Below are 12,366 nucleotides of genomic sequence, written 5' to 3' on the forward strand. Positions count from 1 at the left end.
TTCTGCATAATTCGTCTTCTCCGGGAATTGAAACCCAGACCTCCTGGTGTAGAAACTGCGTCGCCTGGGATTCGAACCCCAGACTTAGGTGTAGAAGCCTTTAAACCTTAACCACTAGGCCACGGTGCTTCCACAACTCCCTCTGTTTTGTTTTATATGAAGTTTTGCAACTTTTTTTTTTTGTTTCGAAATAATTGACGTTTTCCAAAACCCAATGCAAAATATAATATAGATGACTTTACTTACCCTTGCATTATTACTATACATATAGATCAACACCTAAGTTACAATAAATTCTGAGCATTGAAAATACAACGAGAAAGATAAAATTGGTATTGTATCAACTGCCTTAATCTACGTAAAATGTTAGAAAACGTCATATATAATCGAACGGAGGGAGTATATGTTTTCTTAATAAAAATTTTATACTCTTTAAACATTCTCGATACGTTGATGTAATAAGTAAGAATGATGTTTTACATGTTTACAAAAAAAAAGAATGATGTTTTACATTAAAAAAGAATTCTGCTGACACACCACCAAGCACTAAGTTTGTTCTTTCTTTTCTTCTGAGAATTAGAAAGAGTCAAGAGGTAAAATTCACATAATAGTATAATACATATTACAAATCCTAAGAAAGCAACGTGTGGCCGTGCAAGTGCAATGCAACAATAAAGTAAGTAGCTCTTTACTATGAGCCAAAACAAGATTCGAGAAGTTCTCAGAGATAGCAACGAGTTACACAATACAGAAAGAGCTTTAGCTCGATCCAATCACAATTACGTTCTTTTGATCCTCTTCTCACAGTACAAACTTTCTAATTAAGGAAACGTTTATCAGTTTAACAATTTTAAAATTCTACGCGGGCGTTTCTATAGAACTTTTTTTTTTGTAAATTGATGTAAACTCGTTTAAACGAAACTTTGGGCCGGGCCTTGCGCTTTAAGTCACTTTCACATCTGATCACTGTTGTCACCCGGTTTATCACTAAATTGATAGAAATCAAAATAATTTTAATTGAACCGGTATATCTATCTCCACAGAACCACACTCGCGCAGGCTCAAATTGGCAGAAACTGAAGAAACACCATCGAAGAGGAAGGCTGAATCGAGAGAAAGCGGGGAGAAGATGGGAGGAGGAATGGAGACGAACAAGAACAAGTTCATAGAGGATTGGGGATCCGCCAGGGAGAATCTCGAGCATAACTTCCGCTGGACACGTCGCAACTTCGCTCTCATCGGAATCTTCGGCATCGTTCTCCCCATCCTCGTCTACAAGGGCATCGTCAAAGATTTCGTCAGTTCAATCCCCTCTCTCTCTCTCCTTTCTCTCTCAGTCTCATTCGATTCGTATGAATATGACGATTAATATGCAAAATGATATATGTGTTACTACTAGTTCCCACACAGTTCAATGATGTATTATATATGTTGTTTCGTGTGTTCACAAGTCAAGCTAACATACTCAAAACTTGAATTGTTTGGCTTCGCAGCACATGCAAGACGAAGATGCAGGCAGACCGCATAGAAAGTTCCTATGAGGTGAGGTTCTTTGCAACCCCACCACTCTCTGTGCACTGACTCTGAAGTTATCACTACAACTCACCTTTTTGCATTATATTCAGAATAAAACAAGGAACATCTGAAGGATTATAATTTGTGTTTCAAAAAGTTCTTCATTTTAAACATTTTGCATTATTGTTGCCTAATGAACAAACGTTAGTTTGCCAATTTTTGACATTTGCCTTGGATCTCAAATTTAGCATGCTATTATCGTTTTGTAGATCTGTTTGCTTAGATCTTTAAACTCTATGGTGAAAGAGGAGGAACAAGATCATACTCTCAATTTTCAAAATCTAACGCTCATGGATGTCCAAGTAACTAACCTCATAATTTCAGTTTTAAAGATGATGAGTTGAAAAGTCTATCCTTTTTCACTGGTTTGATAAAAGATTTGTTAAATTTAGCAAATTTTGTTTTTAGCATATGCCAATATATCGCTGTTTAGCAGATTGCGAATATTTGATAGTTTTCTCTAGTTATTCGAGTGCAAACGTTACGGAATCCAGAATAATTAACAAACTTAAACTTTCAGTATACTATTTCATCACAAACTCACCAAAATTATCAAACAAACTTATAAGAAAAAAAAAACAAATTTATTGATAATAAGATTTTAATCCGTAATTCTGTTTTAGTTAGATTTCAAATCAATCTTTAAAACTAGGGGTGGGCAAAAAACCCAAACCGAACCGAACCGAACCAACCAAACCGAAGTTAAACCGAACCAAACCAAACCGTGTTCTTTATGTAACTCAATTGGTTCATGTTTTACTCAACCCGAACGGTTTGGTTTGGTTTGGGTTTAAACCGAACCAAACCGAACCAAACCGATAATCCAATATATATATAGTAAAAATATATATGATATATATATGTATTAACATATTGTAAATTTTAGATAAAGTTTTGTTTTCCATTTTTTCATAACTTCCATATCTTTAAAAAAAATTATAGATACGATTCAAATAATACTATTTTATATAAAATCATGTAGCATAAGTTTTTATATTCTCACACTATCGTTTATGAGTTGATTATTTTTTAATAAAAATATAAAACTGATGCCTTCATATTTTATAATCAACCCGAACTACACCGAACCAAACTAGACCATAATAATGTAAACCGAACTAAATCTAAACCAAACCGAACCAAACCGAATTAAACCCAAACCGAACCCAAACCAAAGCTACTTTGGTTTTAATTGGTTTGAGTTTTATAAAACCTAAATTACCCAAACCAAACCGAACCCAAACCGAACCCGAAACTAAACCGAAATGCCCACCCCTATTTAAAACTAGTTCAACAAGACAAGGGTTTAGCAAATAGTCCTAAAAGTCCTCTTGAGATCAGGATAAATAAACTCATCCATGGCCAAAACTAAAAGGAATGGGAAACCTTAGACCAATATTTGATACTAAATATACAATAAGGCAATTTTTGAAATTATGATTAAATATATAATTTGAGCAACAAAAATTTAGATGGATTACTCTAATTATGCTCATAATTTCTCATAGTTAATAGGCGAATAGATATATTTATATATAATTTAGAAAAGATGATACGTGGATCATACCTTATCTTTAGACGCATGGAAAATGGCGGGAGTAGGAATGTCAAAAGTGGGCTTGGACCGCGGGATAGGCCCGTTTAGACCTGTAGCGGGGCGGGTTTGGGCCTAGGAGTTGGTATCCCGCAGTGTCGCGGGCCTCGCGGGAGAAGACCTGTGCGGGATGGGCCTTTCGCGGGATGGGCCGAAGGAGACCGCGGGTTAACCTACAGTCCCGCAGCTTCTGGTCTTTTCATTTCATCGCAACCTGAAAAAAAAAAAGAGAGCGTTAGTGAGAGAGATAGAGACAGAGAGACGAGTCGCCACCGAAATGAAGCTCCAGCGACGGTGATAAGCTCCAACGACGGCGATACAGACCAAACATGCATGTTCCGGAGAGAAGTCCTTTTACGAAGCTCTCGATTCTTGAAGTCTCGATGAGCTCCCTTTGCCACCGTAAACCAAGAAGCATCTCCGGCGATGGCTTCTTCAGAGACGGTGACCGCATGCATGTCGGAGGTAATGAAAGATCTATGTAGATGGAGTATTTTTTTTTTGGTAGTCTAACAGTTACTCGTTTTCACTTTTCAGGTTGTTCTCTGCTTCGATCCACCACTGGAGCTTCATTTCGTCTTATAGATCCAACGCCTTAGCTTTGTTTGTTGTAAGATCCACCACCTAAGCTTCTCCTTCGCTGCATACATGTTCATGTTCTTTTACAGTTGTACTATAGATACTCTTTAGTAACTAGTTTTGTCTATGTGTCGGTTAGATTAGTTAAAACAAGTGTCTGTGTTTATGTGTCTATGTGTCTCTGTGTCTTGTTTTGTCTGTGTGTTGGTTAGTTAAAACCAGTGTCCTAATGTTTGTTATTTTTGTAGGTGAAAAGAATATATGATTGTAAACAAGTAGGCGGATGGTGGTGGTGGTTCAAGCTGATGTAGGCTCAAAACGATATAGAAGGTGTTCACTTGATGTATGTTTTGGTCGTACACCAACTTGTTCCCCCACCACCACCTGCCTCCTTGTTTAGTGAAGAAGAAATCAACACCGTTACACCGAGGTGCAAAGATTCTTGAGCGATCTGAAACTTTAAGCTTCTTGTCAGGTGTTACCAATCTGAAACTTTAAGCTTCTTGAGCGATATAATTGGTTGATGCTTATTTGACGTCATTTGTTTTGTAGGTGAACAAGGAAGGAGAACACATACATCGATATTGTAAGTTGCTTTGCGAATGTCTTTTGTTAAACTTACATTGAATATATCTGATATTATTTTTTTTTCTTTGTTATATGTCTCCCGGGGATGGAGTGATGCCATCACAAGGAAGGAGACTGGTTCATCTTCTGCTCCTCTTGATTGACAAGTATGAAACTCTTCTTTTATAAGTTTAGTATATGCTTGAATTTTTAAAATTTAATAGCAAGACTCCTGGAAAATGAAGACAAGTCTCATGTTATTTGTGAATAAATCTAGTATGATTGAATTATGCAATATATGCTGGATTTTTAAATCTCTGATAAGTATTTAGTATATGCTTGAATTTTTAAAAATTTAATAGCATGTCACTTATATGCCTAATGCCTTTTCTTAATGTAGGTGGACAAGGAAGCAGATGGTAATCACTGTGAAAGCAGGGGTAGGCTCAAAACGATATAAGCATGTTATGGAGCTGACTTGATGTATGTTTTGAGCGCACCCCTGCTTGTCCAGTGATTACCAGCCGCCTCCTACTGTGTTTTATTTGTCAAGCTGATGTAGTGTTGGCATCACAAGGAAGGAGGCTGTTCCATCTTCTGCTCCTCTTCACAGAACAAGTAATAAACTCTTCTTACTGTTGTAGATGCTAGTTATAGAATTGTGTTAGGTTGCTTTCGTAGATGGAATTGTGTTAGGTTGCTTTCGTAGATGGAATTGTGTTAGGTTGCTTTCGTAGATGATAGAACATTGACTTGTTTATGTTGCTTTGGTTGTTTACTTGTTTAGAACGTGATTTTAAAGTGCTTGTCCTCAAGCAAATTTATTTACACTTTAATTAATATTATTTGGAATTTTAATTAAAAATATAAGCCAATATTTAGAAACCCTAATATATACACTAAGCCACACGTAGTCACGTTCTCACGACTTCACCCTAAAAAAACAACTGAAAACTTGAGAGAAGATGGGTTCCAGGAGCGATTCAGAAGAGCAGTTCACGATGGATACCGATTACTCTCCACCAAACACTCTGGACATCGCGAGTTTAGCTACCTTAGCTGCTCTTGATGCAGCTGAACAGATCGCTGATCAAAGGGCTGATACTGCTATTGCTTCCGGTGGAAAGAAGAAAGGAAGCAAAAGAAGAATTATCAGTCTAAACGATAATAGTGATGATTCTGATGTTGAAATCACTCCACAGATCCAAACAAGTCAGCCTCGCAGGAAGAGCACTTTTGGAACAGCCACAAGGAAACCCATGACGCAATCCACTATAGACGGTGGTATTGGCTCCTCCTCACAGGCGTGTAGAAAGGAAAAATATGTACCAAAGAAAGCTGTGATTCGTGGAGGTATAAGGAAGCCACTGTCTCGGTCACAAAAGGGCAAGGGAAAGGTATCGGCTACCCAGTCGCAAAAGAAGAAGGCAGTGTCACAGAGGAAGACGATTGAGGAGTTACCAGAACTTGGCGATGAATTGTTTGAAGAAGAGTTGGATGAGGATGAGATTGGTGAAGAAGAAAGGGAAGAAAGGCAGAGATCAGATGTGTGGCGAGATTTCAAGGTGGTTCATAAGCCCAATGGAACTATGAAAGCTGCATGCAACCATTGCAGGAATCAGTATGCATGGCATTCACACTCGCATGGAACCAGTGGGTTGAGAAGGCATCGTCTGAGGTGTAAAATGTTTCCTAGGAGTGGAGGAACCCAGCAACAACTCAATCTCGAGGGGAAAGTGGTATCTCGCAAGTATGATCATACTGTGTTCCGACAATTGGTAGCTAAGACAATCGTTCAGCATGATCTGCCATACTCCTACGTCGAGTATGAAAGAGTGAGAGAGACATGGAAGTATTTGAATGTAGATGTCAAAACCATTTCTCGAAACACGGCGAGAAAAGATGTCTACAAGTTGTATGAAAGTGAGAGAGACATACTGAAGAGAGAATTGGCGACTCTCCCTGGACGTGTCTCATTCACGTCTGACTTGTGGACATCGGTGAAGCGGGAAGGATACATGTGTGTGACAGCACATTACATTGATCGGAATTGGAAGTTGAATAGCAAGATTCTGACGTTTTGTGCTCTGCCACCTCCACATAATGGTATGAATGTTGCAGTTCAGCTCCTTGAAACATTGAAAGAATGGGGAATTGATAAAAAGGTGTTCTCAGTGACACTAGATAATGCTACAAGTAATGATTCGATGCAAGATATTGTGAAATCACAGCTCAATTTGTCTGATGATTTACTTTGTGGAGGCGAGTTCTTCCATGTCAGATGTGCAGCTCACATACTTAATCTCATAGTGCAAGATGGGTTAAAGGTTATAGGAGGCGCTTTGCACAAAGTAAGAGAGAGTGTTAAGTATGTTTTAGGATCGCCAACGCGAGAAACACTGTTCCAGAGATGTGTGGATGCTACGGGTCCAGTAGACGATGGGTGGCTCATCTTGGACGTGTCGACGAGATGGAACTCTACTTTCTACATGCTTGAGCGAGCCATCAAGTACCGTAAAGCATTTGTTCAGTTGGAGATATTTGATAAGAAGAATTTTAAGACAGCGCCCACTGCTGAGGAATGGGATAGAGCAGCCAATATCTCCGAGTTTTTGGCACCTTTTGCTGAGATCACATCGCTGATGTCGGGATCAAATTACCCGACTGCAAACTTGTACTTTTATCAAGTTTGGCTGATCCATAATTGGCTTCAGAAAAATGAGGACAGCGAAGATGATGCTGTCAGATACATGGTGCCACCAATGAAAGAGAAGTTTGACAAATATTGGGATGAAGTTAGTTGTCTTTTTGCTATGGCAGCAGTCTTCGATCCACGGTTTAAGCTTTCGATTGTCCAATGTTGTTTAGGGAAGCTCGACATGAGTACACGTGATGCAAAGTTGAAGAACTTGCGAGAGAAGCTTAACAATCTGTTTCAGACCTACAACAAAAAGTCCAAGAATAACTCACCTTCCACTGAGCCTCGTCAGTCTGTTCAAAAAAAAGCCACTAAGGCAGTGTCTAGCCGAATGTTTGGGAACTACACGGTCAGTGTTTTATTTTTAAAATTACCTTCTCTTTTATATTTAATCTATCTGATATATTTTTATTAAAACATTCATAGGACTTCTTTGCATTTCGCAAAGAGAGTGGCATTGTGAGTGGAAAGACACCTCTAGAAGCCTATCTTGAAGAACCAGCTTTGGACTTTACTAGTTTCCAGAGCTTGAACATACTTGATTGGTGGAAAGATAATGCGCATCGGTTTGGTGATTTGGCTGCAATGGCATGTGATCTGCTAAGTGTTCCAATTACGACAGTGGCTTCGGAGTCCTCCTTTAGCATTGGATCGCGAGTTCTGAATAAATACAGGAGTCGGCTACTCCCCAAGAATGTGCAAGCTCTAATATGCACTAGGAATTGGATCAAGGGATATGAATCTTATGCACATGGTAATTTAACTCATATTATAATTTTTTTTTGACTACTATTATGTGGTATCCTAAGCAAAAGACATTATCTTCATATACAGATGAAGAAATCGATGAAGATGGTGATGGTGATGGTGATGGTGATGGTGATGGTGATGGTGATGGCGATGGCGATGGTGATGGTGGTGGTGGTGGTGGTGGTGATCGTGATGGTGGTGGTGGTGGTGAAGGGAAATTGCCATCATTTGATTCCATTATCAATTGAGAAGATGAAGATGAAGATGATGAAGATTGATTTGCTGTTTTGCTTTAGCTATATTTGGTTTTTAACTTAGTTGGATTTGGTGTTTTTATCTTACTTTGATTTGGTGTTTTTATCTTAGTTTGATTTGGTGTTTTGCTGGTTAAAGATGCTTGAATACTATAATTTGAAGTTTTTCTTGAATTTAAATTTGTTTCAGACTTTATCATCTCATCTTTTACATGGATACTCATTTCAATAGATACATTTTACTTCATGAACTTAGTGAACTAAGAAGTCATGGAGTTTTGTCACAAAAAGAATATAAAATAAAGTAATCTACAAGTTCAATACACAATGAAGCTTTAGCTACAACAATGTCTCATGTTGTCTATGTACATGTCTCATGTTTATCTTGTTATGTGAACTTAGGTGTACAAAGGAGCATTTTGACTCGTCATGAAGCAGTCATGGAGCAGCTAGCAGCATCAAGAACCAAAAGAGTGCATTTTGCTTAAGTCCCGCGGGCTGGCCCGCAAGAGACTGTGCATTCGGCGGTACGGGTTTGGGACGACCAATCGGAGACCGCAGCCCGCGCGGGCCTGAACCGCAATGACCCGCAACAAGTGAGCCCGCGGCGGGACGGGACGGGACGGGACGGGACAACCTGTTTGACAATGCTAGGCGGGAGTAAGAAAAGCAACAACGGCAAGAAAGTTAACAGATTTTTGAAAAAGAAAACTTAACCAAACAGACTGTCATAACCAAATATAGGAAGCCTTTTCCATCCATCCAGTCTTTTAGGACTTCCTCTTTCTTTCAAAAGAAAACAGATAAACATAGAAAACCAAAGCACCAGAATATCAGAAGAAGAAGAGAGAAAAGCCCCCAAAGAAAAAAAATTAGAAAACCCAAAAAAGAAGAAGAAAGAAACTTGAGCACAAAATCTTCTGTCTTCCTTCCCATGGGGTGCATTTGAATAAATCTCCTCCTTGAAAAAATCGCTTGATCGATTTATCGATCATTCGTGGTTTTTTGGAAATTAATTTCAAACAAAACCCAAGAAAAAAATCCCATGGGAAGCTGTGTTTCGTCTCCATTGAAAGGTTCTCCTTTTAGGAAGAGACCGGTAAGAAGGCGAAACAGTAGTAGCACCACCAAAACATCATCTAACACTAAAACCGATTCTTCTTCGACTAACCTTTCCCGGAGATTGATTTTCCAGCCACCAAGCCGTGTTCTTCCAGAGCCCATTGGTGATGGAATCTTCCTCAAGTATGAGCTAGGGAAAGAACTAGGCCGTGGTGAGTTTGGTGTCACTCATGAATGTATTGAGATCAGTTCTCGAGAAAGGTATATTCCTTTTTATATACATGTTGACTTGAACCTATTCAAATAACAAAAAAAAAATAGTAATCTTGTTGTTATTGCAAAAACTGAGCAGGTTTGCGTGTAAGAGAATATCAAAGGAGAAGCTAAGGACGGAGATAGACGTTGAGGATGTTAGAAGAGAGGTTGAGATCATGAGATCTTTACCAAAACATGCAAACATTGTTAGCTTTAAGGAAGCTTTTGAGGACAAAGACGCGGTTTATCTTGTCATGGAGATTTGTGAAGGAGGTGAGCTCTTTGACCGTATTGTCTCTAGAGGTCACTACACTGAACGCGCCGCTGCATCCGTCGCTAAAACCATTCTTGAAGTTGTCAAGGTTTGTGAAAGTTTTAAATCTCTTTCTATCTTTTCTTTTTCCCGCCTTTATTGTTGTTTCTTGCTTGTCAAGGTATGTCATGAACATGGAGTGATCCATAGAGATCTTAAACCTGAAAATTTCCTCTTCTCGAACGAAACCGAAACTGCACAGCTCAAAGCTATTGATTTTGGTCTCTCCATTTTCTTCAAACCTGGTAACTAAAACCACATCTCTCCATAGTAACATCACAAACAGTTTTTTTTTTATAGAAAAACTCTGTTTTAACGAATGGTTATTTGCAGCCCAGCGGTTCAACGAGATTGTGGGGAGTCCTTATTACATGGCACCAGAGGTTTTGAGAAGAAACTACGGTCCTGAGATCGATGTTTGGAGCGCTGGTGTTATACTCTATATCTTGCTTTGTGGTGTGCCTCCCTTTTGGGCTGAAACTGAGGAAGGAATAGCGCATGCCATTGTGAGAGGGAACATCGATTTTGAGAGAGATCCGTGGCCAAAAGTCTCACGTGAAGCCAAACAACTCGTTAAGAACATGCTTGATGCTAATCCTTATAGCAGACTCACAGTTCAAGAAGTTCTTGGTAACTTCATTATTATAATAATTACCATTTCATTATCAATAAAAAAACAATCAATAAATGACATTAGTTGATGTTTTACAGAACATCCATGGATCCAGAACGCAGAGAGAGCACCAAATGTGAATCTTGGAGATGGAGTCAGGACCAAGATTCAACAGTTCGTGTTGATGAATAGGTTCAAGAAGAAAGTCCTCAGGGTATTTACAGTTTCTTGATTACACAAACATTATAAATTTTCTTTTTACTGATCCTTTCAAATATTCCAGGTCGTAGCTGACAATCTACCAAACGAGGAGATAGAAGGGATTATACAGATGTTCCAGACGATGGACACAGATAAGAACGGTCACTTGACTTTTGAGGAACTAAGAGATGGTCTGCAGAAGATTGGACAAGTTTGCCCCGATGGAGATGTGAAGATGCTAATGGATGCAGCGGATACAGATGGAAATGGGACGTTGAGCTGTGAAGAGTTTGTGACACTGGCGATACACTTGAAGAGAATGGGCTGTGATGAGCATTTGCAGCAAGCGTTCAAGTATTTTGACAAGAATGGTAACGGATCTATTGAGCTAGATGAGCTCAAGGAAGCTCTATTCGATGATGATAAGCTAGGCCACGGTGGTGACCAGTGGATCAAAGATATCTTCTTTGACGTTGACCTCAACAAGGTAAATGAACATATTCAACACTAAACCATTAATTCATGTTTCCATATATATACTAAACATTGGTTCCTAACATGTTTGGTTGGTGACAGGATGGAAGGATAAGCTTTGATGAGTTTAAGGCCATGATGAAATCAGGAACAGACTGGAAAATGGCGTCGAGGCAGTACTCAAGAGCGTTGTTGAATGCTTTGAGCATAAAGATGTTCAAAGAAGATGTTGGAGACAATGGACCTAAGTCTTATTCCATGGAGTTCCCTGTAGCTAGGAAGAAAGCTAAGCTACTTGATGCTCCCAAGAACAAATCAATGGAGCTTGTCCCTTCCAAAACCTATAGACCCTCAGGTCTAAGAAACTAAACAAGAAGAATGATCTTTTGATTTTCTTTTGAATGTGTTTTGTTTTTTGGGTGCTACAAGTGACAAAGAAAGTGCGATTTAATGGGGTTAAAGTTGAGCACAATGGAGAATAAAAACAAGAGAGAGAGCATAGAAACAATCATTCAATTTATCAAGTTGTAGTAGCATTAACAATGGTGTCACTTGTAAACTTTTTTTAACTGCAAACAAGCAGACAACTCTTGTATCAAATCTGGATATGAAATTTAACAACCAAACACCTAACAGATTCAATATAAAACAATTTCTTGAGGATTAACTTGAATTTAGTATTACAAACATAGGATGGTTCAGGAAAAGACAAAGCAGGTACCATTTGCTCCTTTTTTCAGGTTTCACAGAGGTTGCCATAGCAGAGCAGATGACAAAGGATTTTAGAGAAAAGAAAAACAAATTTGGATTTTCCTTCTTTTCTGCACTCTTAAGACAAGTAACTATTTAATTTCATGAATTTACACCCAATTTAATTTAAGATGAATATATGAGTTACAACCAAAATTGTGAAAAAATGAATTAAAACAAATTATTTAGATTCAAGTATTTCTTTTACAAGATTAAAGTATGTTTTCTGGATTATTTACCACACGATACTTTATCTCAAAATAGGTTTAAAAAATAGTTTATCTCAAATAAAATTTTGGATCAAAGTATTTTTGATTATTTTGTTGTGATGTCGGTATATAATTCAGAAACATACGTTACTTGATTAAAACTAGGATGGCCACATAATAGTCAACATGAGTACAGTACCTACGCACCATCAATCGTAGACTTTTCTATCTGGTTTACATCGGTTTTAGCCATCATAAGAGTTATTTCTGCTTTTCAATATAATACAGTACCAATCTCAGTTTTCGTTGACATCTCTATTGATTGGTTACAGGTTAGCTCCATTATTGAACAGAAGATCTTAGCATGCCTACAATGTAATGCCGAGTTTAAGCAAACCCTTAAAGCGGTATGGTTTGTAAAGGGATTAAGTAGATGATTTGTATTAAGGTTCAAACACACATTAATTAGCAT

At 38.3% G+C, this 12,366-nt stretch overlaps 3 protein-coding genes across 4 annotated transcripts; all 3 read left to right on the forward strand.

Annotated features, from left to right (window-relative positions):
- The first annotated feature begins 1,058 nt into the window (after positions 1 to 1,058).
- Positions 1,059 to 1,733, forward strand: LOC108813813 (uncharacterized). The gene is made up of 3 exons (XM_018586481.2): positions 1,059 to 1,297; positions 1,494 to 1,542; positions 1,626 to 1,733. The coding sequence occupies exons 1-2, from the start codon at positions 1,130 to 1,132 to the stop codon at positions 1,539 to 1,541; spliced, it is 216 nt and encodes a 71-aa protein (XP_018441983.1). The 5' UTR covers positions 1,059 to 1,129; the 3' UTR covers position 1,542; positions 1,626 to 1,733.
- Positions 1,734 to 1,782: 49 nt separating this feature from the next.
- Positions 1,783 to 11,561, forward strand: LOC108813814 (calcium-dependent protein kinase 24). Of its 2 annotated transcripts, XM_056989205.1 has the most exons (13): positions 1,783 to 1,877; positions 3,154 to 3,634; positions 3,707 to 3,779; positions 3,997 to 4,334; positions 4,428 to 4,482; positions 4,716 to 4,933; positions 8,420 to 9,340; positions 9,432 to 9,696; positions 9,769 to 9,892; positions 9,981 to 10,277; positions 10,359 to 10,474; positions 10,544 to 10,948; positions 11,038 to 11,561. In XM_056989205.1, the coding sequence occupies exons 7-13, from the start codon at positions 9,063 to 9,065 to the stop codon at positions 11,302 to 11,304; spliced, it is 1,752 nt and encodes a 583-aa protein (XP_056845185.1). In that variant the 5' UTR covers positions 1,783 to 1,877; positions 3,154 to 3,634; positions 3,707 to 3,779; positions 3,997 to 4,334; positions 4,428 to 4,482; positions 4,716 to 4,933; positions 8,420 to 9,062; the 3' UTR covers positions 11,305 to 11,561. The 2 variants fall into 2 exon arrangements, with proteins under 2 accessions (XP_056845185.1, XP_056845184.1); XM_056989204.1 differs by having other exon boundaries at positions 9,432 to 9,892.
- LOC130495860 (zinc finger BED domain-containing protein RICESLEEPER 2-like) lies at positions 5,281 to 8,505 on the forward strand. The gene is made up of 4 exons (XM_056987417.1): positions 5,281 to 7,362; positions 7,440 to 7,767; positions 7,848 to 7,943; positions 8,420 to 8,505. Exons 1-4 carry the CDS (start codon positions 5,281 to 5,283, stop codon positions 8,503 to 8,505), a joined length of 2,592 nt encoding a protein of 863 aa, XP_056843397.1.
- Positions 11,562 to 12,366: the final 805 nt, after the last annotated feature.

This window comes from Raphanus sativus, chromosome 6, assembly GCF_000801105.2.
Source record: "Raphanus sativus cultivar WK10039 chromosome 6, ASM80110v3, whole genome shotgun sequence".
NCBI classification, from domain to species: Eukaryota; Viridiplantae; Streptophyta; class Magnoliopsida; order Brassicales; family Brassicaceae; genus Raphanus; species Raphanus sativus.